The 25,503-nt window shown below is 34.4% G+C and overlaps 1 protein-coding gene across 12 annotated transcripts in view; it reads right to left on the reverse strand.

The window, feature by feature from the left end:
- The window catches only part of MYCBP2 (MYC binding protein 2), a 283,092-nt gene that overhangs the window by 201,389 nt on the left and 56,200 nt on the right, over positions 1–25,503 (reverse strand). For all 12 annotated transcript variants that reach the window (XM_044249910.1, XM_044249909.1, XM_044249914.1 and 9 more), the window contains exons 6-17: positions 19,055–19,297; positions 18,757–18,828; positions 17,243–17,339; positions 13,203–13,276; positions 12,932–13,070; positions 11,111–11,187; positions 10,030–10,234; positions 8,422–8,586; positions 5,661–5,819; positions 2,868–3,072; positions 680–825; positions 269–370 (exon numbers count right to left, since the gene is read on the reverse strand). In XM_044249910.1, coding sequence (XP_044105845.1) covers positions 269–370; positions 680–825; positions 2,868–3,072; positions 5,661–5,819; positions 8,422–8,586; positions 10,030–10,234; positions 11,111–11,187; positions 12,932–13,070; positions 13,203–13,276; positions 17,243–17,339; positions 18,757–18,828; positions 19,055–19,297 — 1,684 coding nt within the window. The remainder of the gene's footprint in view (positions 1–268; positions 371–679; positions 826–2,867; positions 3,073–5,660; positions 5,820–8,421; positions 8,587–10,029; positions 10,235–11,110; positions 11,188–12,931; positions 13,071–13,202; positions 13,277–17,242; positions 17,340–18,756; positions 18,829–19,054; positions 19,298–25,503) is intronic.

Consider the following 25,503-nt stretch of genomic DNA (forward strand, 5'->3'; position numbering starts at 1 on the left):
TTGCTAATAGTTTTTGATGCTTGGCAGATGGCACAATTCTTAATATGCTTGACTTACTCCATAAACATCATATTGAATTAAATCTATGTTAATAGCACAAATGTAAATACCCTGAATATTTTCACATGACTTTCATATGTTACTATAATCTTACTAATTTTAATTGCAATGTCTTACCAACTCAGCCTATTGTATACACTTTCAGTGGTCTCAGTATAGGGTAAGAAAATGGACTTTCATATACTTTTCCTCTGCAGCTATATCTTACCTCTTCCTTCCTCTAATCTGTGTCTCCTGATTACACGTTGTCGTTTTTCTTCTTGTCGTAACTGAAGGTGTTCTTCAATGTTAACCCCAGGTACTGGGACAGCTAGATGATGGATCAAAAAAAAAAAAACAAAAACCACAAAGAAACACAAAAAAAACCATATATAGATAGATACAATAATAGATATGAAATTCAAGAAAGTAAAATCTAACAAAACACTGATGAAAACACAAATTATTTCTACTCAAAGAATCTTAGCAAAAAGAGAAAAAGAGCCTTATCCTTTAATTACTGACATACTGTCAGTTACCATATAAGCAGTATTGCATAGGTAACTATTGATTTTTTAGCACATACCAATATAAATTACTGAGCTGAGGACAAGATGCGTAGTACAATCCATCACATTACCTAAGAGAAGATCTAAAGGTATCATCTCCTTCACTGCATCAAGAATTCCTCTTTGTCTTGCCTCCTGACCATCCAACTCTCTTGCACAAGCCTTGCAACACCCACACACGGCACAGCCAGATTCTCCAGAACCACAACCACAGATCCTTAAAAAATAAAAATAATTAACTGAAATCCTTCTACTCTTTCCTTAAAACTCTTTTCTGTTAATGTCTTTTCAGGATTTCCGAAGTTAAGTTATATGAGTCAGCAATGAAATCACCCCTTCAGATCAGGATGTGCCAATTTTAAAGAGCTGACTAGGTATGTACAGATGAAATAACTAAAAACAAGAGTTTATTAAGTTCCTCATTGGTATAACTGGTATATTCCAACAGAAAATATAAATGGATTCTGCCATCCTCAAAACCACTATCAACAAATATTTTAGAAGCTACCACAATTAGTATAGCACCAGCAGCTAACTATGAAATGGTCTGGGTGGGTTGGGCAGTTACCAAACAAACACTGTTCTCCACCAGCTAACTTAAGGAAAGTGTGTATAGTCATCAGTAAGTGAGCTCAGCTTGCTAGCTTCATATGTTTTGTCTCCTTTTCTCTCCCTCCTTTATATGCCATCATCTCTCATTCTCTCCTTTCACTGTGTCCAATTAATTACATGGTCCTTATCCTCTTCTTTGTCCTGTTCCTATCAGTTGTGAACAAGTGTATGATAGTGGATTACAACATAAAGAGAACAAGAACACTCCAGAAGTTGCCTACAGGGTCAGTGAACAACTAACTTTTTTAATCACCTATTACACAGATGTAGACAGAAGTCGCAGCTTTAATGTTATTGCTAGATCGGAACTGAAAACCTTCAGACAGCTTTGCTGAGTCTGTAGTTATCCAGATTTGTGGTGGTACCAAAGAAAAAATCCCCCTGGCACCATTTTTGAAAGACACAGCTAAGTGCCCTGTGGAACTCCTGGGTTTAAAATGCAAGCACTATTGACAATTTGGATGATCATTAACTACAGGAGTAAAAACTGATAAACTAATGGGCCTATTACATTGTCTATGCACAGTTTAAAAGATAATGTGGCATTCTAAATTTATTCTAAGATATACAGCCACAATTCTACAATAATTGAAGTCATTTTTAATAGTGCAGAGTGTCCTGGCATATAGTCTTTCTTATGTTAATTTAATTAATTCATTCATTTTTGCCTCTTTAATAAAGAAATCACTGTATTTGGTTAGGTACTGTCCATTTAGGTCTGCAGGTTTAAGTTATAAATAATTATTGAAAACTGACAGTAGATCTCTGGGGGAAAAGCACATAAAGAATAGTAATTTTAGGAAGGAGCAGAGAATTCAAAAATTGATTTATGATACTTTCCAACTGCTTAAGTTCAGAGAAAACTTACTGTTAAAAAATCATATTCCATTAGCCTAAAAGAAAAGGCCTGTTATGTATGATTTATTTTCATATGTTAGGCCAAGTATAAAATTCTTCCCAACATTCTAGCGGAAAACCTGCATTCTGATTCTGCCAAACTCACAAAGTTTAAAATAATGATAACATGGGACCCCAAGCAGGAGAAAACAGGTCCAACAAACGCAAAAGAGGATAAATATAAACAAGTATAATGTAACTTTAGAAGTGACAGTTCCTAGAACACCTAAAATCATGAACATAAATTTAATTTAAAAGAAAATTATATATTCTTAATTGTTTCATATGATATTTGATATTCATATGATATTGATATTCCATCCAGAAAAGATTAATGTTCAACAAAAAAGGATGGATATTTGGCATTTATTTTAGAGAGAGATCACAAGTGGGAGGGAGAAGCAGGCTCCCCACTGAACAGGGAGCCTGACATAGGGCTCAATTCCAGGATCCCGGGATCATGACCTGAGCCCAAGGCAGATGCTTAACTACTGAGCCACCTAGGGGCCCTATGACTTGTTCTTAAACAATGGTTTAAATGAATCAAATGAGAGAAAAGCAACTTAAGTAAAACTGACACTAAATTAGAAATTATTGTAACAGAAAACAGTTATTAGAATTACATGTATATGCCAATATGCCCTCAAGAAACAACAAAGTAGAATACTCTCTGTAATAATTTTGAAACCAAATGTGTTGTGCACATTTTCCACTAGTATTTTATTTCTTCAGTATTAATCATGCTCTTACCCTCCAGGGACTCTGTCTGGACGTCCACTACTGACACAACTGGCTCCATAACCTGTACAGTCTCCACAGACAGTACACACCATGCACTGTTCCAGCTTCCATTTATGCATGCCTGGAGGGCACATCATGGACTTCTCATCTTTTTCATCTAGTTCTTCTTCCAGGTCTTCATCCATTGCTGTTGCCATATTCTCAACTCCAAACCCTATTTGACAGATCAATTTATAATTTTTATGTAGATTACTCCCATGTCTAAAAGCCTGATGAAATGATATAACATACACTAATCTAAGTGAATATGAAAAGGAATGCTTAAAATATAAGAGCAACAAAAACAAAATTTAATATGGGAAGCACAAATAAGTGCTCTCATTTCCTTTCTGCAAAAAGAGGGAAGGCAGGAATACCGCTAAGCTGTTACTTGCTGTGAATCATACTTTTAACTTTTGTTGATTTTAGTCCCTCATTTCCATCCTTACTGCCAAACTGTCATTCTCCAGACCAGAGTGTCTCCCAACCATTCTCTAAGCCATGAGTCCCACCCCTCTAGAACAACCTCTCGCTACTAGCAATTGGCAAAAATTATTATAAAGAAAAATGAAAAACTTGTCACCAAAATTTAGAAATTACATACACAAATGAAACTAAAAGTAAATGTAAAAGATAAGCCAGTTAGTCAAAGATATGTATAACACATACAACATATCAAAAATTCCTACAAAACAATAAGAAGGCAAGAAAACCAAGAAGTTTGAAAGGATGGTCTAATATTCTCCTAAAAGTCAAGGAATGCAAATTAAAAGAAAAATGAGGGACCCAGCCTTTCTACTCCTAGTTATATGCTCCAAAAGAAAAGCATACAAATTTTTTTTTTAAGATTTTATTTATTTATCTGACAGAGAGAAATCACAAGTAGACGGAGAGGCAGGCAGAGAGAGAGAGAGAGGGAAGCAGGCTCCCTGCCGAGCAGAGAGCCTGATGCGGGACTCGATCCCAGGACCCCGAGATCATGACCTGAGCCGAAGGCAGCAGCTTAACCCACTGAGCCACCCAGGCGCCCCAAGCATACAAATTTTCACCCACATTCACTAGAAATGTTCAAAGCAACTCTATTTCTAATAACCGAAACTAGAAACTACTGAAATGCCATAATACTTGAAAAGATTGAAAAGCTGTGGTATATTCACATAATTGATTACTATACAATAATGAGAAAATTAATCTATAAATACCTGTAACAATATAAATGAATCTTGTCAAGTTGAGTGAAAAGAAACTAGATATAATCATGTGACATAATTCTATATATATACAGTACAAAAATAAGTAAAACTAATTCATGGTGTTAATGAGAGGAAGGTAGTAACTGGAGAGGAACATAAAGGGACTTAATGGGGTGCCGCTAATATACTATTTCTTGAAGTAGGTGCCAATTACGGGAATGTATTCAGCTTGTGAAAATTCGCCAAGATCTACACTTATGCTATGTGTATTTGGCCACATGTATGTTTTACTTCAATATGACAAATAAAAAATTATAATGAACTATACAACGTCATAATCATCAAACTGACAAAAATCTGAGTATTGATACTATATCCTGGATGATGTGGAAAATCAAAGATACAACCTCTTCTAAGAAAAGTTTAGTAAAGCTGAAATCTACAACACCAGAAATTATACTAGTATAGCTAGTATACTAAATTATACTCACACATGTTTGCCAGGATAAAGGAGGTGTTGAAATTATTGATAAGAGTGAAAAATTGGAAATAAACTCATCAATCAGCAGAAGAATAGATAATTGGTGCCATGTCAGTGGTATGGTTTTTTACGTAGCAGTTAACAGGAATCATTTAGATTTATATATACTAACACAGACAAATTTTAAGCACACAAACATGACAAAGGATAAACATGTCTTCCTGTCGATAGCCTGAGTATTAGGGCAAAGCATATGTGAGTAAGATGCATCTATAATTCAGCTCTTGGTAAAGGGCCAAGTATTCTTTTTTTTTTTTAAAGATTTTTATTTATTTATTTGACAGACAGATCACAAGTAGGCAGAGAGGCAGGCAGAGAGAGAGGAGGAAGCAGGCTCCCAGCTGAGCAGAGAGCCCGATGTGGGACTCGATCCCAGGACCCTGAGATCATGACCTGAGCCGAAGGCAGAGGCTTTAACCCACTGAGCCACCCAGGCGCCCAGGGCCAAGTATTCTTAAGAATCATTTTTAGTTGTCGGGAACTATTTACAGGTAGCCCATGCTATTAAACAGGAAGATAATATCTCCCAGAAAGGCTGCTGTCAAAAATGGTTAAAACTGAAAATGTATGGTATAAAAGGAACTAATAATGAAGAGTTTGAAAAATGCATTTTTCTAGAATAATTTGGGTCACTCAAAATGCTAAATCAAAAAGGTGTTACCATACTTTATATAAAATTTTTAAAAAATTGGGGTGCCTGGCTGGCTCATTTGGAAGAGGATGTGACTCTGTATCTTGGGGTCGTGAATTTGAGCCCCATGTTGGGTACAGAGATTACTTAAATAAATAAACTTTAAAAGAAAAAAAAGTAAGTAGAACACTCAAGTTCATTTGCTCAAAAATTAAAAGCCTAAAGTATATTCAATTGTTTCAGTGAGATAATGTCAAATAAATAAGAAATTCAGTGGTTCTCCTATTTTATAAGTATGAAATTAAATAGCCACTTGTTTTGAAAAGAGTAAGATTTCTGTTCTAAAAAACTTATGAAAAGATGACACAAAATTTTATATCTGCATGTCCAACACCTACCTTTCCCCCCTTGGTTCATGGCACCAGTGTCTCGTCCACACTGTCCTTTATTATTCACACCAAATGTCCAAACTTCTCCATTCTTCATTAAAACACAAGTATGAGCTTTCCCCATAGCTACTTGAGTTACAAAATGGCCCTTCAAATCTGTTACCAAACCTATAGGAAAGATACAGATTTGGTAAGGAACAACAATAAAACCTTTCTGAGTCCAGTAAATTATCAGTATTGTAAAAGGACCACCTCAACGTAGAACACTTATTTCTAGGATAAAATAACCCACCAAAATGAGAAATAAGTGGTCAAAAGACTGGTAGCGATCAGTAAATTTATTTTGTAAGTTTGTAATGAAGTTCCAAAATCTTAAAACATCATCATTCAGACTTGGGACAAATTTTTACTGTGGTCATCGTAAAAATGCTTGAAGCATTGTAAAAATGCTTCTCCTGAATGTCTGCTTTAAATGTCAAAACTCTCAACAAGTCTCAGAAGGGTCACTAGTTCTCAAACTTTCCTGGTCCAAGCACAAAGAAGCCTATAAATCATGTACTTTATCTGTTTTGATTTGCCTTAAAAAGGAATGAAGGAGGGCATGTGATGTAATCAGCGCTGGGTATTATATAAGACTGATGAATCACTGAACTCTACCTTTGAAACTAGTAATACATAATAAGTTAATTAAAATTTTAAAAAAATAAAAAGGATTGAAAACACAATAAAACACTTGCTGGAGTATACTGAAACCACATTGTTTCTGTAGAAACCTGTGAGATGTCCCAAAGTAGCATTTTTCAATCATTTGTAAACTATAGGTGTTTTCTTCCACAATCCAACAGCTAACTAGTTTCGCCAGTTCCTCACTATTCACATGTTACTTTCATTCTATTTGCCATAACCAAGTGCCACCCATACAATCTTAATATTTTTTAATCAATTTTAAACTGACCAAGCATTTTACCTCAAGTAGCAACAACAGTAAAATTCAAAGATTGTTGAGTATTTCCAATATATACTAAAATAAAGACTTCTCAAAGAAACTATTAAAGTATTTGTTTTATTTAAATTATAAATAATAGAATTCTTGTATTACACTTTGGGAAAATCATTCCACATCTTATTTTCTCAGATATTACTTTCCTAAGGTAACCTTCTCTTCCACTTAGATTACTTCGGTCTTTTTGCTTAAAAACTCCCATTTTTAGTACTTAGCATGTTTGAAAAGGATACGTATATTTAGTAATATTATTTATTATTATTGACAGTACTAGCTGACATGTCTTAGGCCCTTACATGTGTCAGGCTCTGTGCTAAGCATTTCATATGCATTATCTCCGATAATCTTATAACAACCATATGAACCATATCTTTAGCTCCCTTTGAAGATGGAAAAAAAATGAAAGTAATGTTTGAAAAGTTAAGGAATGTAAGCCAGTTATTAGCCAACTAAAAAGTGGCAGTGCTGGGATCTGAGCCTATATCCATAACCATTAAATCACACCTCTCTAATATGTAAGCTGTAATACGCCCAATTGTCTCTCAGATCCTCAAAAAGAGAGGGACCACGTCTGCCTTGTCCATCCAGCTGTGACACACAGTCAGTTCTCGATAAGTATATATTGAATAAATGCACAAGTTTTTTTCAGTGCTATCTAACAGGATCATAGCTAAACTGAACATTACTTTTAAACTATACACGAGCCCACTCCCAAATTCTGATTGACAGCTGAGGCCAACTGAGGATCTAAATATTACCACATTAAGTTAATTCACATCACCTGAGTACAGTTCAACTTAATCGCTAGAACTGTGCAACTAACATATGTCATTTCCCCAGCAGTGAGACAATCACTTAAACTTCCAACCAGAAATTTCATTAATTCTGTTTTCCTTTTCACAAAGAAATTCACAGGCTTTACATATTTACCAAATATAAAATCCTACCAAGTGGGCTGTCACAATCATACTCATTTCTTAAGAGCTAGAAAGAAAATCTAGTAACCAAATATAACAGGTTTTTGAGAGTAGAGCTTATAAATATAAAAGTCTTTATTTGGCTAGTCCTATCCCACACATCCACTCACTACACTTTTTTTTTTTTTTAAAGATTTTATTTATTTATTTGACAGAGAGAGAACACAAGTAGGCAGAGAGGCAAGCAGAGAGAGAGAGGAGGAAGCAGGCTCCCTGCTGAGCAGAGAGCCTGATGCGGGGCTCTATTCCAGGACCCTGAGATCATGACCTGAGCCGAAGGCAGCGGCTTAACCCACTGAGCCACCCAGGCGCCCCACTCACTACACTTTTGGTTTATCTTGCTTAACAAGTAATTCTTAGGACCCATGTATAAGATACTATGTTGGGGATACGATAGTCAATAAGACAGAGGGTCTCTCTAACTATCTAATGGGGGACATGGATAATTCACCAATTATAAATCAGTTATGTTATGAAAATCATTTCTCAAGGTACACAAAGAGCATGTCACATGAGCATCTGAATGAGTCTAGGGAAAGCTTTCCAGACAAAGTAATAGCTAAGGTAGAGTTATACTAGTCACACTCTGGGATTAGCTCTGCATGAAACCGGTGACACTGCTCCCAGCAACAACAGGAAGGAATCACAAAATATTGTGTTTGGAAAGAAATGTGAAAAATTTAGAAAAAGCATGCTACAACTGTTAATTTTCTACATGTATCTTTCCAATATATGATGTCTAGTATTGGACTTCCTTTGCATAAATGAAATGTGTTTAAGTTGAACTTACTTGAACTGTCAGAGTAAATGGCATCTTTCCCAAACATGTACAGCTCTCCATCTTTAGAAATAACAGAACTACTTCCATTATTGCAGGCTGTATACACCACAATCTTTCCTTCCATCTTAATTATCTTTTTAGGTTTATAGGGTTTTGATTGCCGTCTGCTCTTAGCTTAAAAAACAAAACAGAACAAATAAAATTAAGGCATCTATGCATAAATAAAAACAATGGTTTATATTAAAAAGCCCAAAATACATGCACTTATGATACACTTTATTTCTTTATTTTCACAAAGGCCTGGGCTTCCCAATATGTCAATTAAAATGAGTCAACCTGCAAGCTTCATCTGGTTAATTAATACTTAGGCTATCACTGTCAGATCCTTTTCTTTGTTACACACTGAAATTTCCAATGAGAATTTTACAATTTCCTACCAAACTTCTGGCTTCTGGGGAGTCCAATCTCTAGACTGGCTATTTACATTATTAAAACTATTCCATTATCATATATATGATTTTCTTTCAAACTCTACCTCACATGTATTCTTACGCTGGCTGGATCCTAGAAAGCAAAATCAGTTCCTCGTCCATTCAACACATATTTAAGCAGCTACACCCAGTCAATGAAATTGTGTAAGGGGAAATATATATATATGGAGAAAGAGTAATTTAAATGTGGATGATGATATAAGTAGCCTCTGCTCTCAAAAACTAAACCCCTGAATTGAGCAAAAGATGGGAAATATCAATCTTCTGTTCCTTCAGTCAGTCCCAGTTCTTGATGCCTTTCAGAGTAAAAACATTTTACTGTGCTGGGCACAATTCTTGGACTTAAAAATACCCTTATATTTTTTCATATAACATGATCCATATTCATGTATATGGTAACTACACTACCTGGTGCTCAAAGAAAGAACAATGTCCTCCAAATGCTAGAAGAAAAACCTGGCAGTGCTGAAGTTTCTCAAATATGGCCATATTTGAGAATTTATGAGGATTTTTTTCCAGGTAACTTTTATTTACACATGATTTTTACACTAGATGTTGACTTCAAACCTAATCCTTATAAGATACTACTCCACTGTTCTAAAACATATAACATATATGAGAAGTTACAAAAAGAGAAAAATGATACTTTGAGGAAAATTTGAACAAAAGTATAGGAAAGATCAGAGACAAAATTGTTTGTTTTCACTGCTTAGGAATGATTTCATTATAGAAAAATTAAAAGAATAGTGATCCGTACAAATACACAGGTTACATGAGGTTTACTGCATTCTAAAATATATATTCCTTATAAAATTCCTTATAAAATTTCCTAAAATAATATATTGTAATAAACAAGTTTTTTAAAATAACACTAATGAACAAAACAGATGAACAGCAGTGTATCCCTAAAGCATCATCAGGTTTTTTTAAATTAAAGATGAACTCTAGAACAAAATCGGCACTTACAGTTCTTTAATGAATACAACACAACCACATAATTAATTGATTATGCCCCAATGTAAAATCCTCTATTAATTTGGAGGTTAGTGCTATTGAAATTGATACACCTCATGTTAATAAATTCCACAATATTTTTACTGAATGTCCAGTTGATCAGTCAACTTACTTGACTCTCCATCTTCTCCTTTACTAGCAGATCCTGTAAAGAATATGCTTCCATCTTCTGCAACTAAAAGGGCATGAGAGCCATCGTGTCCAACTGAAAAGTGTACAATCTTTGGAGATTTTGTAATTGGTAACTCAACCCATTTTCCTGCTGAAGGACCACCTTGCTTGATTCCAAGACTCTGGTACTTGCCAGTATAATATACCTTGTATATATATATAAAAAAAGAGAGAGAGAGAGAGAATTCCATTGCTTTTTGGAGTAGTGTACCATATTTCACATGAGGAAAAAAAAAAGCTTCCATATCTTACAAAAAACAAAAATAACCTGAAACCAAACTACGAAACTTCTGTGAGATCAGCAGGAGAGAAATATACATATGTTCTCCAAATATCCAGTTCTTAATAGCTTTTTCATATCTACTCAGGATGCCTAAAATCTTTCATTGTAAATCTCCTGAATAGTTACGAAGAAATATACTTCACAAATATACTCCAATCTCACAACAGTAGGAACTTGGTAAAATTCTCAACATTTTTTCCCAATGTAAAAAACCCTACATACAAATATACCATAATTGCCTAGTAATTTTAATTTTCAAAATTCTTTTAATTACCTTACTTTAACCTTACATCTACTAGATAAACAAACTTCTATCTCTATAGATTGACCTCAACAATCTGTGACTTAATTAAACTTGTTCCTACTTCCCCCAACTTGTAGTCTCTATATCTCTGCACATTTACAGAAATTTGCAATAAATGTGCTCATCAAAATGGACTCAAAATATGAATTCATCCCAACTCGAAAAATTAATGAGCTCTATAATTAAAATAAACATTTGTAAAAATGTAACATTTTATAAAGTTTATAAAGTTTTACACTCTTATAGTCATAATTTTCCTGTATACTATTTCAACAAGAATAAAATTTCATATTAAAATAATAACAATTTAAAATCAAAATTTTAAATATTATGTTTAAACATGTGAACTAGGTAAACTAATCAACTGATTATACCAATTTGACTATCTCATAAAGCAGAGAATGTTCATTTTTGATCCTAAAAAGAGTAATTTACCTTTCCACTTGCTGTTTTCATTAGTGCAAACTCTCGTCCTGCACCAAGTATTGCTGATTCCTCATCAAATCCTGTACCTGATAATACAAGACTAATAAATACTACTATACTTTAAACACATATAATGTAAATCATAATTTTGCACTATTTTGAGTGGTTAAAAAGTCAACTCAATACCATTCAAAAACAACAATACTTGCTGAATCATTATGTTCCACACCTGAACCTAATGTAACAATGTGTCAATTACACTTCAATTAAAAGAAAAAACAAGGATGACAAAATGTCATATGCCTGATTTAAAAAAAAAATTAACTATACACTACACTCCAAGGAAAAATAAAATTACAATAAGCTTTTTAATTTGTTTCAAACTAGTGCCAAGTTAATTTTTCAAACATAAAAAAATTTTAAACCCATGTCAGTATATTCCTTGAATGAACAAATGAATGATTGAAGCAATTTTAACTGAGCATTATTAGGTGTCAGGCATTATAGAGTGCATGAACCTTAACCTATATGATCCTTACAACCATACTGCCTGGTTTACAAATGAAGAAATATGAAGCTTGGTGAAATTAGTCCAGACAGGTTCATTTGGACTTGAACAATACCATGCAGATATTTGAATTAAGGTATATCAGATTCTTTGTTGCATGTTTTTCTACAGAAGAACATTTCATGTAGCTACTTCACGAATTTGAATACATATACAGAAAGACCCTTATGCACATTTTCAAATTGCAAAACTATGAGTAAATAACTATATAGGACATATTTTACAACTGTCTAATTACACAAACTACTAATTAGATTACGGGCTTTTTAAATTTTAAAACTGTAATTTCAATTCAGTACTTTTCCATAAAGAATTAAAAAAACACAACATAAATAAAATACGCAAAGTAAAACACTCATGTCAAGCTTATTAAATTTAATGAGATAATTGTCAAAAAAAGTGGGTCTTACAAAGAATCCCACCATTTAAAAATAGCATCATTAAACCTGGAACAGCATGGCAAACCAAAATTGAGAGCCTCCTGGGAACTAAGGGTCCTAATTACTACCAGGGCACTGCAAGAGTACATATACTAAGACAGAAATACTCTGTGGTTGTCTCTATTTCTGTATCTAAATGAAAGTTTATTAATCAGTTTATTAAGCCAATTACCATTTTCACAATCTATGAGATCATTCTATGGCTATGTTGAAAATCTGTTCAAATAACAAAGGTTTCAATGAGAAACCTATGTTTACTAATGTAGTAATTTTTTTTTTAAGATTTTATTTATTTGACAGAGAGATCACAAGTAGGCAGAGAGGCAGGCAGAGAGAGGGGGGGGAGCAGGCTCCCTGCCAAGCAGAGAGCCCAACAGGGGGCTCAATCCCAGGACCCTGAGATCATGACCTGAGCCAAAGGCAGAGGCTTTACCCACTGAGCCACCCAGGTGCCCCAATGTAGTAATATTTTTAACACAAGTTTTCAAAATTTTAAATAACTGAATAAAGATAGAACATAAAAAGTAATGATGTCCCTAAATGTCATCTATAATTCTTATCAGATTAAGTTTATTTTCATTTGCTCTATTCAAAATGAAAAAGGGAAAATTATTAGTCACTTCCTTAAAATGGTGTTCATATAGCACACTCTGTTTAAAGGTCTTATTTTCTAACCACTTACACATATTAATTCTTAAGTTGCTTTATAGTAATAGCAAAATAACCACCAAAATACTATTGCTCAAAACACAATATTAATTCTCAAAAGAATAAAGAATCTGAAAATTTAAATATGGGAGAAAGGCTTTTTGGCTATCTTACTTATAATATGCAAGTCCTTTTCCAGGTCAAATAGTGAGATACCACAGGCATGTAAACATTTTCTGGCCAGTTTAAGTTGTAATTCTTGTTGTAGCACAGGTTCAGTGCTTGTGGCAAATATTCTGACAACAAAGCCATCCTACAAGAAAAAAAACATTCAGAGTAGTATGTTTACAAATCGGTCTTTCAAGGCTTTCTATTGTCTAAGATCAAATAATTTATGAAAAAGGGATTCCATTTATACCAACTATTCATAATTCAGAGTACTTACATCTCTTGAAGCAGCTATCTGATTAATATATTCTCCATCAGTAAATAAAATATTTTGACCTTCAGTGTGGCAATCTGTACCAAAAGAGGAAAAAGTAATTATATTACAATATTAATAAACAGGTCACAAAATGATTTTACTCCTCTGCTGAAGTCAGAATGAGAGTTCTCCACGCAATAAGGATAAACTTAAACTTAAAGGAATACTGTGCTTTTTAACAAAGAATTACAAATTAGCAGAAACTAAAAAATTCAACTATTATTACTTATTACATTTTATGCTTACACTTTAAATTTTCCATAATCAAGGACCTGAAAGCCCACCTAATTTCAAAATGAATTAGTATTAGGTATAGTCTGATAATAAACATGCACCATGATGAACAAACTACAATGTTGGTTATAATCATTTCAACACAATCACATGCGATATAGGCAACACTCTACCCTCAGACATACATCACAGTCATTAGTGTCACAGAAAAATACAGATAGACCTAAAAGCTTCTGCATTTGAGGTCTATGGTATCCAACTACAGATATCCCTTGCTTTATTAAACAGAACTGGTTTTACAGTTTCTATTTAGAAGTTTAATACTCATTCCCAGCATTTTTAGCATTTGGCATGCTATACATTTGTGTGTGTGTCTGTGTGTGTGTGTATTTTGAGTAAGCTCAATGCCCAACATGGGGCTTGAACTCAGGACCCCGATATCAACAGTCACATGCTCTACTGACTGAGCCAGCTAGGAACCCCAAAGCACACTATACATTTTTAAATGGTCATCTACTTCATACAGCACACACATCTAAGCTTATGAATTTCCTTTGTCTGAAAGCACTCACATATTTTGGCTGGAATAATGTGTTTTGTTAATACTGTATGAATCTCTGTGGAACAGTGCATATATACTCTGATCAAAATAATGCACAAGTGCCATTGTAACAAGGGATACCAGTATTACAGAAGGACAACGGGGACATGTGTTAGTGATTGCTACTAAATAACATGAAACTACAAGCAAAATCAACATCTAAGTATAAACTGTATCCTTTTGGAAAAACAAATGTTCAGCAAGCAAGTATAAGAGCACACACACCTCCCAAAATAACTACAGAGAACTAGGATGAATCTCTCCATTAATTACAATACAAAAAAATATTTCATTTCTAGTTGCACCTGAATCAACAAAACATAACATTCTGGTTTTGGAATGCAGTAATGGAGCCCACCCAAATAAGCTGGATTACTCCATATCTTTGCCCAGGAGCTTCATACTAGCATACTTCCTTATTATAAATATGCAAAACACAGGCAGACCCTTACCAAATAGAGAATTCAGTGATCACAAACTGGAAATAGAAACTGGGAGACAAGGCCCACTGGTAGCCCAAGAGACTTGGTAATCAAAGAGAGGAGAAATCGAAAGAAAGAGTTCCTAGTCCACTGTACAGAATACAAAGAGGCGCAAGAAAGATGCTTCTCAAGCTCTAAGCAGTAAGATTTTAAACTAAAAAGCAAAGAAGAAAAACTCATTATAATTTCAGATAAATGCAGGGGTGAGGAGTGAAGCGGCGCAAGAAGATTGGCAAAAATTCTCATGATCTGAGGCAATCTGTCACCAGACACAGACAGTAAATGACATAAGGGTACAATATAAAAGATATGCCAACATATGAAGGCTAAAATGACAACAGAAAAAAAGCGTTCTGAGATCATCAATGCTAGGTTGAAAATAACTTATTTATAAGTTAGAATCTAAGACTGGTTAGCATGTGAAGCTCAAGGAATTACCAGTTATGTCAATTTTAAATATGGCATATTCATTATCATCTATGAACCTGAAAATTTATTTCTGCTTCTTCTGGATGTGAAAACTATCAAGTTGCCCCTAGGTAGGGGGAAAAAATTGCTATTGAAGAAATTGCAGTCCAGGTCAAAGAAATGGAAAAATGATGATAGGCTTCCTCAGGCTTGGGGCAGGTCTTCCTGCTGCATGATTTCAAAAATATCTTCTTATCCTTTCTTTATCCAGCATGTAATGTTATAAGACAGCATCTTCAGGAGAATATCAAGCAACATCTGCCAATTAGGAAGATACACAGCACAGGACTGTCCTCCCAAAGTTTGGTTCATTTTTATTCTTGGATATGGTGTGTATTATGAAACACAGAAAGCCACACTTGTACTATTAAAAGTTGCATTTCATATGTTAAATGATGTAGAGTGATTTAAACTGAACAAACACATTAGCAAGTTATTATTACATTGGAATAAATAAAACAGCTATAGGTAGGCCATTTTCAAATGATCTTCTCAGTCACAGTCTTTATTAATTGATCAGTGTATAAAGAAGTAAATTCTTTATATTAATATTCAACTGTTGGGGGTGGGATAGTGTATTTAAGAATTTTTCTTCCAGGATGTCATTCTAAAGTAACATGCACAAAGTGTGACAGGGATGCTCATTACAGTGTAATTTATATGGTAAAAAATTGGAAGGAACTTCCATTCCAATACATTAATTAATGAAATATATTTTGTAACATTAAAAAGATATTGTGAAAGACTAATTAATGGCCTGGAAATATATTCAGAATATTAAGTGAAAAGGATAGGTTCAAAAGCATTAGGTAGCACATGACCTCTTTTTTACAACACTGTCCATTAACACATAGAAAAAAGACAGGACATTTACCAATATGCTAACAGTGATCATACATGGGAAGTGGGGTTACAATTAGTTTTTTTTTCTTATATGATACTTATACAATAAATGTGATTATTTTTAATATAAGTATGTATATATGTATGTGTATATACATATATACGCATATATATATGGGGATGCATGTAATTATTTTAAAATTATCATTATCATCACCATCAGCAGAGACATGGTTTGTCCAGGACTTGTGGTGATTCAAAAGAGAAAAAAATGAAACAAATTAAAAAAAAAAAAAAGCCTGTAGGTACATCTGAAAAGACAGTTATTTATGAAATGGCCTTAATAAGTTATCTGTTTTTCTAAAGTAGCTCTTTTTGTGAAACACACATAAAATGTGGCATTTACCTTAACATAGTGTCACGTATACTACTTTGGATATATAGATGCATAGCACCATTTGAATAAATATTTGATGAAGTTGTAAGAACATTTTGAAAAATTAACAAAGCAGCTTGGGAGCAATTATCTTTCCCACTGTATTCTCCAGAAGTAGTTCTCAATCATTTTCAGAGGGTCAAATGCTTAGAAGTAATATTTCTGCTTTCCATGAGATTATTGATAGATACATTAAACATTTAAGATTTTAATATAAGCAAACTCTTTCATTATGCATTAAAGGTATAAGCAAATTTAAAGACCTTATAATGGATAATGTATTATGCATTTGCCCAGTGTTCTACAAAATTTAAGACCCACTACCCCAGAATTTACACAATGATTTAAATGATAAATACAGTCATTTAAGTGATAAATACGTATGTGCAACCTCAAAATTAAAGCAAAATGAATTGTATCCAATACCAGAATAGTATTAAAAAGTATAAATGATGGCATTAAAAAAAATTCCTGATCCATTTAAAATGTGTCTGGAAACCCCTTAACATAAAAAGAAAAACCTAAAGTGCAACATTGTTAAAGCAAAAAATAAAAATTAATAGAGGGTCCTTCATACCAAGTTACAGGAGAGCCAGAGTCAACCTTTTATTAGGAGCAACAAAGTAACCTCATCCCCCCTAATTTCACAGCTGAAACTATCTTGATGGGGTGAGGGTAGGGGATCAGGCTGCAGATGGTCAGTGATTTGAAAACAAATATTAAAACACGTTATACTATATTGCTGATGTCTCTTTTCCTCACATGCATTAACTTTATATAGACTAGAAAATGTTTTGTGTGTCAAGATTTTTTTCAGCCTATTTGTAAGCAAGCACTATTCCTGGCTAATCACTTTTTATATGTCCAAATGGCCTAACATGTGTATCTCTTAAAATCACCTGTGAAGAAAACAAATGACTATAGTTGAATAACATACCTGGTAACATTACTGTACCATCTTGTTCCAGTGTTTCAGGGCTTATTCTTATGGCTGTCATGCTGTGGTTATTCACATCTCTATACAATAAATAACCCTGTGTACAACAAAAAATTTTGCTGTGTTATGTGTTAAAATATTTTTTCATAAGCTACTTATCAGAAAAAGTAGTCATACAGGTCTGTGTAGTTTTATGAGGTATGGGAATATGTTAATATTAATGTGTAAAACAGATTTAAGATTAAAAATATAAGAACATGGGTATGCTTTAGTAAGAGAAGAACTGTACACTACTGGGTATCAATTTAATCTATTACATTCTTAGATCCATACATTAGATATACCACCCAGGACAGTATAGACATTTTGTTCAAATTATTTTATCACTTGCCAAGTAAGAAGAGAAATGATCACTGTTACTTTAACAAATATTTTAAGGAAAAATAGCTAAGGTATTTTGGTTAATATTTAGAAATGAATAGGACAGTGGTTTTAGATGGAATGATATGCCACTGAATATTTTTCTATGTCCTTATTTCTTACATAAAATACTATAGTGGCAAATAAAAATTTGATGAGATGTTTTGAACCAGGTTAAATTTTAAGAAACAATCACTGAGTAATTAATTTGACTTAAAATTTAATTTCAAAATCTCCCCAATAATTAATACAGAATTATTTTTCATATAACAATAATTTCTTTAATTTTCAAAATGCTTTCAAATACCTTTTATCATCTGATGATGACAATAAGCTGTGAGTGGGGTAATATAGGTATGTAGGGATATCTTTATTCTATATCCTCCCACAAGGGACCTTGGACTTTATCTCTAAGGAAGGGACAGAATGCAAATAAATCCCCTGGCCCTTTGTCTTTCACCTGCTTCTCTCCATGGGAGGTACAGTACGGTATCTTGACTGCTGACACCCATTTGGCCATGTTAGGTGATGAGATCACAGCAGTAAGAAAGTAACAGGCCTCGCTCTTTCCTCTTTGGTGATACTCTGCATGATGCCCCATATAGGAAGCTGTTCACTGGGCACACCATACACTATTTCCCAGATGATACTGATTTAGACTTAAAACAAAGGATCAAAGGATCTAAGAATCTCTAATTTGGACTCAGGTCACACAGATACAGTCCCAATTTATATTTGCTAATGGTAATTGTGATCTCTGATTTTTATCTAGAGATCCACTTAAATAAGAATTCCAACAGAAGACTTTTTTATGCCCATTTTATAGCTAAATAACAGAGGATCCAATAAGTTAACTGAGTTGTCCAAAGTCACACAGCTAATAAGGATCAGGGCCAGGACCAAAGGTAAACCTATTAGGAATGCTAACCCAATGTTCTTTATATTACACTGTGACACTGTTATTAGCCATATTATTAAAAATACACTGTATCTGTTTAAACAGAAGTGACATTATTTACTGATCAAATAAGTACAAGCCACATGTTGTAAAAGACAGGAAAGAAAAGCTTGGTTTATTATGGATAATCTCTTACCTGAGCATACCCTAACCAAGACTTTTTTTCTTTTCTGTTTCTGATGCGAGATGTAGAATTATATATATGGCCCTGCAATGTGACAAAAAAATTAGCCCATCAACAGTTTCATAATTAATAATCAATGAAAAACAACACAAATGTATGACATTTAATACTTATGTTTCTATCATGATTTTCAAAGAAGTATTATTACATCAAAATTAAATAGTACTCTAAAAATAAAGCTGAAAACAAAACACAATTCAGCATGGACATAACTTCTGCTATAATTAAAAACTATAAAGAATCACATTACCCTAACTGTTCCACTGTATCCAGAGCCTATTTTGTATAATCCATCCTTGCATAACAGATAAAGAAAAAATCCATCATTCTGAAGTAGACATTGATCATCTTCATCAACAGATATTTCTTTTAATGGCCACTTATGCATTAAAGCTGCTTTCTTAATGCCATTGCTAAACCAGTCCTGAATTTGAATTTTTCCCACCAACACTGCCTGTACACTTCTCTGTAGGGAATTTAGTATCGTTGGCACCTATTTAAAAGACAAGAAAACAAATAAATAGGTATTTTTAAGTATTGCAAACACAAAACAGACAAAATAAAGATACTTCACCATTTATGAGAAAATAAATTGTTCAGAATGATCACGGTTTGGCACATCAGTAGAAACTACTAACTAGAAGTTTACCTATAAGAAGCAAATCTCAGGAGTCCAAGGTAAAAATATCAAATTCAAAGAATATTAACTTGCATTTTTGGCTGAAAATACTGAAATATGCATCTTTCTCCCAAACACCAATAACAAGAACTGCCTATGATTTCAAGTTTTGCAGACAGAAATATACTAGATTAGTAAAAAGTATGAACACTGGATATAAATAAAATTATGCTGGATTAGAATACACACAAGCCAAAATATCTTTTGTAGGATATGCATAATTATTAATACACTTCCCAATAACAAAGCGCAGACTTAAGCAAAAAAGAACGGTGCGGTACAGTTTCTACAGATGGAACAAAATTTCCGATGTTTCTCTTCCACTTTGCTTTTCCATTATGACTAACGCCCATTAACGCCCATCAACAATACTCCATTATATGAAAACTCATTTGTGTTAACTGTGCATTTATTCAGCCTTCATTTATCATTGGATAGCAATATTTATCAAAGACCTGCTAATATCTGGAACACTAACTGAGTTGTCAACAGTCACCAGCATGGGACCAGCATTCTGCCAGCAGAGGAAATTCTATTCCTCATCTTTTGTCACTCTTTTACCATATCCAACAACACAGCCAGACCCCAGGAGACCACTCAGTCACAGTTCTACAGCTGCACTTTCCAATATGGCAGCCATTAGCCACATGTGACTACTGAGCTCTTGGAAGGTGGACAGTGCTCTAAATACAAAATACGCACTGGATTTTGAAGACTTAGTATAAAAACAAGAAGGCAGAATCTTTTTTTTTTTTTTAAGTGAGATAAAGTGTTTTATTTTAAGGATTTTCAGAGGACTCTGTCATTAATTTGGTGTGCAGCCATAGAAATGACAGTCACATTCCACATGATTACTTCAAGAAGGCAGAATCTTAATATTACATTGATTACATGTTGAACTGATTTTGTGGATATGTCGAGTGAAATACACTATTAAAATACATAATTAACCATACTTGTTTCATTTTACCTTTTTAATGTGGCTAATAAAAAGTTTTAATCACACATGTAGACTACATAATATTTCTATGGGACACACTTTGTAGAGGGAAGAGCTTTCACAGAGATAAGTGACCCACTGTTCACAGATATATTCTCCACCCCTTCCAGTTCTAAGGCCTGACTCACCCAAAATAATTTATGATATATGTATAGATAGTATAAATATATATAGATATGATAGGATAACATATACATAATTGAATATTACAAATTCTCTCCCTAGAAGCAGCTATATTAAACTTACAGCTGTTTTACCTAGAATCACTATCCATATTCCTAAATAATATGCCAAAGCTTCCATGGTTCATTTTTTTGTTTGAGATACTTTCTCTGTTGGTGTCTATTATGAACAATGATGCCCCTCGTCCTATCCCAAATCCTCAAAATTGAGCTATATAATAATTTCTGGTTACATTAGTATTCAAAGGTCACTTATTACGAATCTGTAGTCACGGTTCATGAACCAAACTGTATAACATTACATTTCCCTCTTGTGTAATTTTTCTTCTTTTTTTGTTAAGTCAAAAACTGCCCTATTTTGGGGCTTGCTGGTTTCTCTATACCTACCCCTAAGTGTTCCTTTCCCACGCTCCTCTCAATAAGTCACAAACACACCATTTCTACTTTTCCCGGTTGGCAAAACCCCTCATGAAACCCTGCTCTGACCTAGACTAAGGAATAGAAGTTAAAATTATTCCATTTTCACAGAACTAGAACAATCCTAAAATTTGTATGGAACCCCAAAAGACTACAAATAGTCAAAGCAATCTTCAAAAAGAAAAGCAAAGCTGGAGGTATCCCAATTCCAGACTTCAAGCTATATTACAAAGCTGTAGTCATGAAAACAGTATAGTACTGGCCCAGAACAGACACTGATCAGTGGAACAGAACAGAAAACTCAGAAATGAACCCACAACTATATGGTCAACTAATCTTTGATGAAGCAAGAAAGAATATCCAATGGAGAAAAGATAGTTTCTTCAACAAATGGTGTTGGGAAAACTGGACAGCCACATACAAAAGAATGAAAGTGGACCACTTTCTTACACCATACACAAAAATTAATTCAAAGTGAAGGGAAGACCCAACTGTGAGGCAGGAAACCATCAAAATACTAGAGAACAGAGGCAACAACCTCTCTGGTATCAGCCATAGCAACTTCTTAGTAAACACATCTCTGGAGGCAAGAGGAACAAAAGGAAAAATGAACTACTGGGATTCATCAAGATAAAAGACTTCTGCAAAGGGAAGAAAACATCAGAATGGGAGAAGATATCTGCAAATGACATATGTGATAAAGGGTAAGTATCCAAAATCTATAAAGAACTTACCAAACTCAAAACCCAAAAGACAAATAATCTGGTTATACACTTTTAAGAGTAAGCTACTAAAAAAATGGTAGAAAGCTTGCTATGAATAGACAGGATCTGACAGATCACCTGATTTGAGCTCACCTCAAAATGATCACACTAAGATAGAGAGTTTCAGTGGTGGGCCCCCTTCCAAATATCTGCATTTGTGGGTCTTTTCTTGCTCTTTCTCCAAAGAAGATTCTGCCAGTCTTTTTCCTAGAAGCTATAATAAGTCTTATGGGCACTGTTCCGGAAATTTAGTGAGGATTTTGAAATTCCATCATCAATAGAAAGACTTTCATTAAATCTCCATTTTCAGCTTAGCTCCTAATTCCACTCTCAGTTGTGGCTGGTTTCCCCTGGTCTCTGTGGCTCAGTTTCTTTAGACAGGAAACCTATCTCTCTGGGATATGAGAGAAGGACAGTTGCTTGGCTAGGACAGTTGCTAGGAAGGGCAAAAGAACACCTCTGGGGTTCTCTAACTTTTCTTTTTTTTTTTTTTTTAAGATTTTATTTATTTGACAGATGGAGATCACAAGTAGGCAGAGAGAGAGGAGTAAGCAGGCTCCCCGCTGAGCAGAGAGCTCAACGCGGGGCTCGATCCCAGGACCCTGGGATTATGACCTGAGCCAAAGGCAGAGGCTTTAACCCACTGAGCCACCCAGGCACCCCTCTCTACTTTTCATTATACAGATTTCCAATCAATTTTTAGCTCTTGTCCTCACCACCACTTCCCAGGCACCTGCTACTTCTAATTCTAAATCCCATCTGGAGTTTTAGGTGAAAATCAACTTACTTTCTATGGGCATTAGCCTCTTAAGGAAATTAAATTTAAGCTTTCTCCTATTTCTATTTTTTAAAAATATGTCCCATTCTTAAAAGTTTATACTTTAAAAATAATTTAGTATAACCTTATTAAAACCTTTATTATAACCTCCCTGGAGACAGGGAGGGGCAGAAATTAATGGGTCTCTCCAACATGACTCCATTTCTTTCGTGCTTTCTAAAAGGGTACTTAATTCTAAGATAACCCAGTACTACAATAAGAAGTCTCAGATTTCCTCCTTTTTTTCTTCTGCTGATTTTCTCTCACCAACATTGTGGCAGGGCCTAGAGCATTTACTCTGATAAATTAGACTTCCTTAATCTGAGGATTTCATGTCATTACCAATTTTAGAAAACCTTACTAATTATTTCAAGTATTACTCTCCACAAATGCATCACTGCCTTGTGAAACTCAAATTGTATTAATACATTAGGCTTTCTCATTCTCTATTCATGTTTCTTATTTGGTCTTCCATACCTTCTCTGTCTCTCTGTGCTGCATTCTGAGTAATTTCTTCCTCTTTTATATCCAATAATTAACTCATCCTTTAAATTTCAGATTGTAATTATTTGTTTTTTTTTATTTCTAGGAGTTCAGTTTGGTTTTCTGATCCTTCTGATTCTTTTTATATTCTTTTTTTTTCCAATTTATTTATTTTCAGAAAAACAGTATTCATTATTTTTTCACCACACCCAGTGCTCCATGCAAGCCGTGCCCTCTATAATACCCACCACCTGGTACCCCAACCTCCCACCCCTCCGCCACTCCAAACCCCTCAGATTGTCTTTTTATATTCTTATTCCTTAATAATACTTGGTGATACTTTCTTTTATTATTAACTATATTAAATATGTATGTTTTATATTCTATTTCAAATAATTTCAATATATATAGACTAGGCAGGACTGACTCTGCTATATTTGTTTCTACTAACTCTAAACGATAGTGCTTTTTTTTCCATGTGCTTTTTGTTTGTGAGCTCAGATGTGTTTTGTCCATGGGTAATCTATGAAGCTTGGAGTTCATTCCTCCAAAAAGGATTTTAGTCTCCTTCAATAAGGTACCTCATGGTACTCGCATTCCTGCCCTACTTTAAACTCTCAGCTTAAGCTTTTTGGAACAAGATAAGTAACATGCATTTAAATCCCAAAAGAATTTGAGATGTTAGAGTTATACACTCTGAGGGAAGACTTTTCTCTCTCTACCCCTAGCCTGGCCAAGACTGTTCTGTGAAATGAAGTGGTTGGTGGAATGAGGCCAAATCATGAGGAACCCTGTAAGCCACATTAAGATAACAGGCTGTAGTATGGTATCTGGGCTAGAGACAGGGATGCAGGGATGGGGCAGGTCTGTAGAGAACCTCAGCTTTTGATTCAGGATATCTAGTATTGTGCACAGACCAGTGCATATTAAGCACAATACTAGAGTCAGACAGATATACATGCAAGTACTACCTCTGTTAGCTTAAAGCTCTCAATACTGTAACTACACTAAACTACTTTCAGCCTTCAGTATTCCACTTTTACTCTTATCTCCCTGCCTTAGCCCATGGACACTAAGAACAGGCTCCCCCAACATTCCCAACAGTAATACCTCCTCTCTCTGGTCCGGCCAATTCAACTCATCATTTAGACTCCACCTCATATCCTCTGAGATGAGTCTATGCACAAAAATAGATCACACAATGCCTAATAAGCTCATGTGTTTATGGTCACTGTATTTTAAAAATTTGGTATATGTAAATGTTTGTGTTATTTCATTAAAATTTAAGAATTATCTGTGTACTTAAAATTTGCCAAACCTCAAAGCACAGGTGCAGAACAGTTTTGAACATTACTGCATTAGAGGAACTTCAAACTAATTCAGGATCATAAAAAGGGAAAAGAAGATTTCAGGCGGGGCAGAAAGAGGGAAAAGAATAAGACCCGAAATCTAGACTAAAGAGATTGCTCATGTTTGGCAAGGAGAGTTCAACACTGCTGAATTAAGCCTAAGAAAAGGACCCACACTCCCATTCTGCTATCTTTGGCTGTGAATAACAGGATTGAAGCAGCCCTTCCATCTGTTCTGGAGGTTGACCAAGGGGCCAGTAAAGAGCACATAACAGAGACTTAAAACTGTAACTTCTAAATAAATAAATTGGGAAAAAAATAAATAAATAAATAAATAAATTTAAAAAAAAAAAAAAACAAAAACTGTAACTTCTTACTCAATTTCCAGAACAATCCAAAAGAATTAAATCAATTGTGCTTTAAGAAGAATTGTATTTCCTACTACTAACAACAATAAAGAGCTTATTCCACAGTCAGGTATTAAAAACTTAAAAATGTTCTATGTAAAGCTGAAGCAGTTCAGAAACAAATGAATTCATTAAAAAACGACATTTGAGAGGCGCCTGGGTGGCTCAGTGGGATTAAGTGGCTGCCTCTGGCTCAGGTCTTAATTCCAGGGTCCCATCAAGCCCCACATCGGGCTCCCTGCTCAACGGGGAGCCTACTTCTCCCTCTCCCTGACGCTCTGCCTACTTGTGCTATCTCTCTGTCAAATACATAAGTAAAATCTTAAAAAAAAAAACCCAAAAAACAAAAAACTACATTTGATCCTTGAACAGTGCAGGGGTTAGTTAAAATACTTAAAAATTCTGGGCAAGATGGGAGGTGGGGAGGACAGAGAACAAGACAATGCAAGAGAAGAGGTAGCTGGGGTGCCAACACAAAGACCAGTCTAAAGCTCTCGGAGTTTTTGCCAAATTTCATTTTATTACTTTATATATACTGTGGATTACTTATATATCAACTTGGATAGCTCAAATAACTATAATGAGTGAGAAAAAGCAGGGG

This window comes from Neovison vison, chromosome 5, assembly GCF_020171115.1.
Source record: "Neovison vison isolate M4711 chromosome 5, ASM_NN_V1, whole genome shotgun sequence".
NCBI lineage: Eukaryota > Metazoa > Chordata > Mammalia > Carnivora > Mustelidae > Neogale > Neogale vison.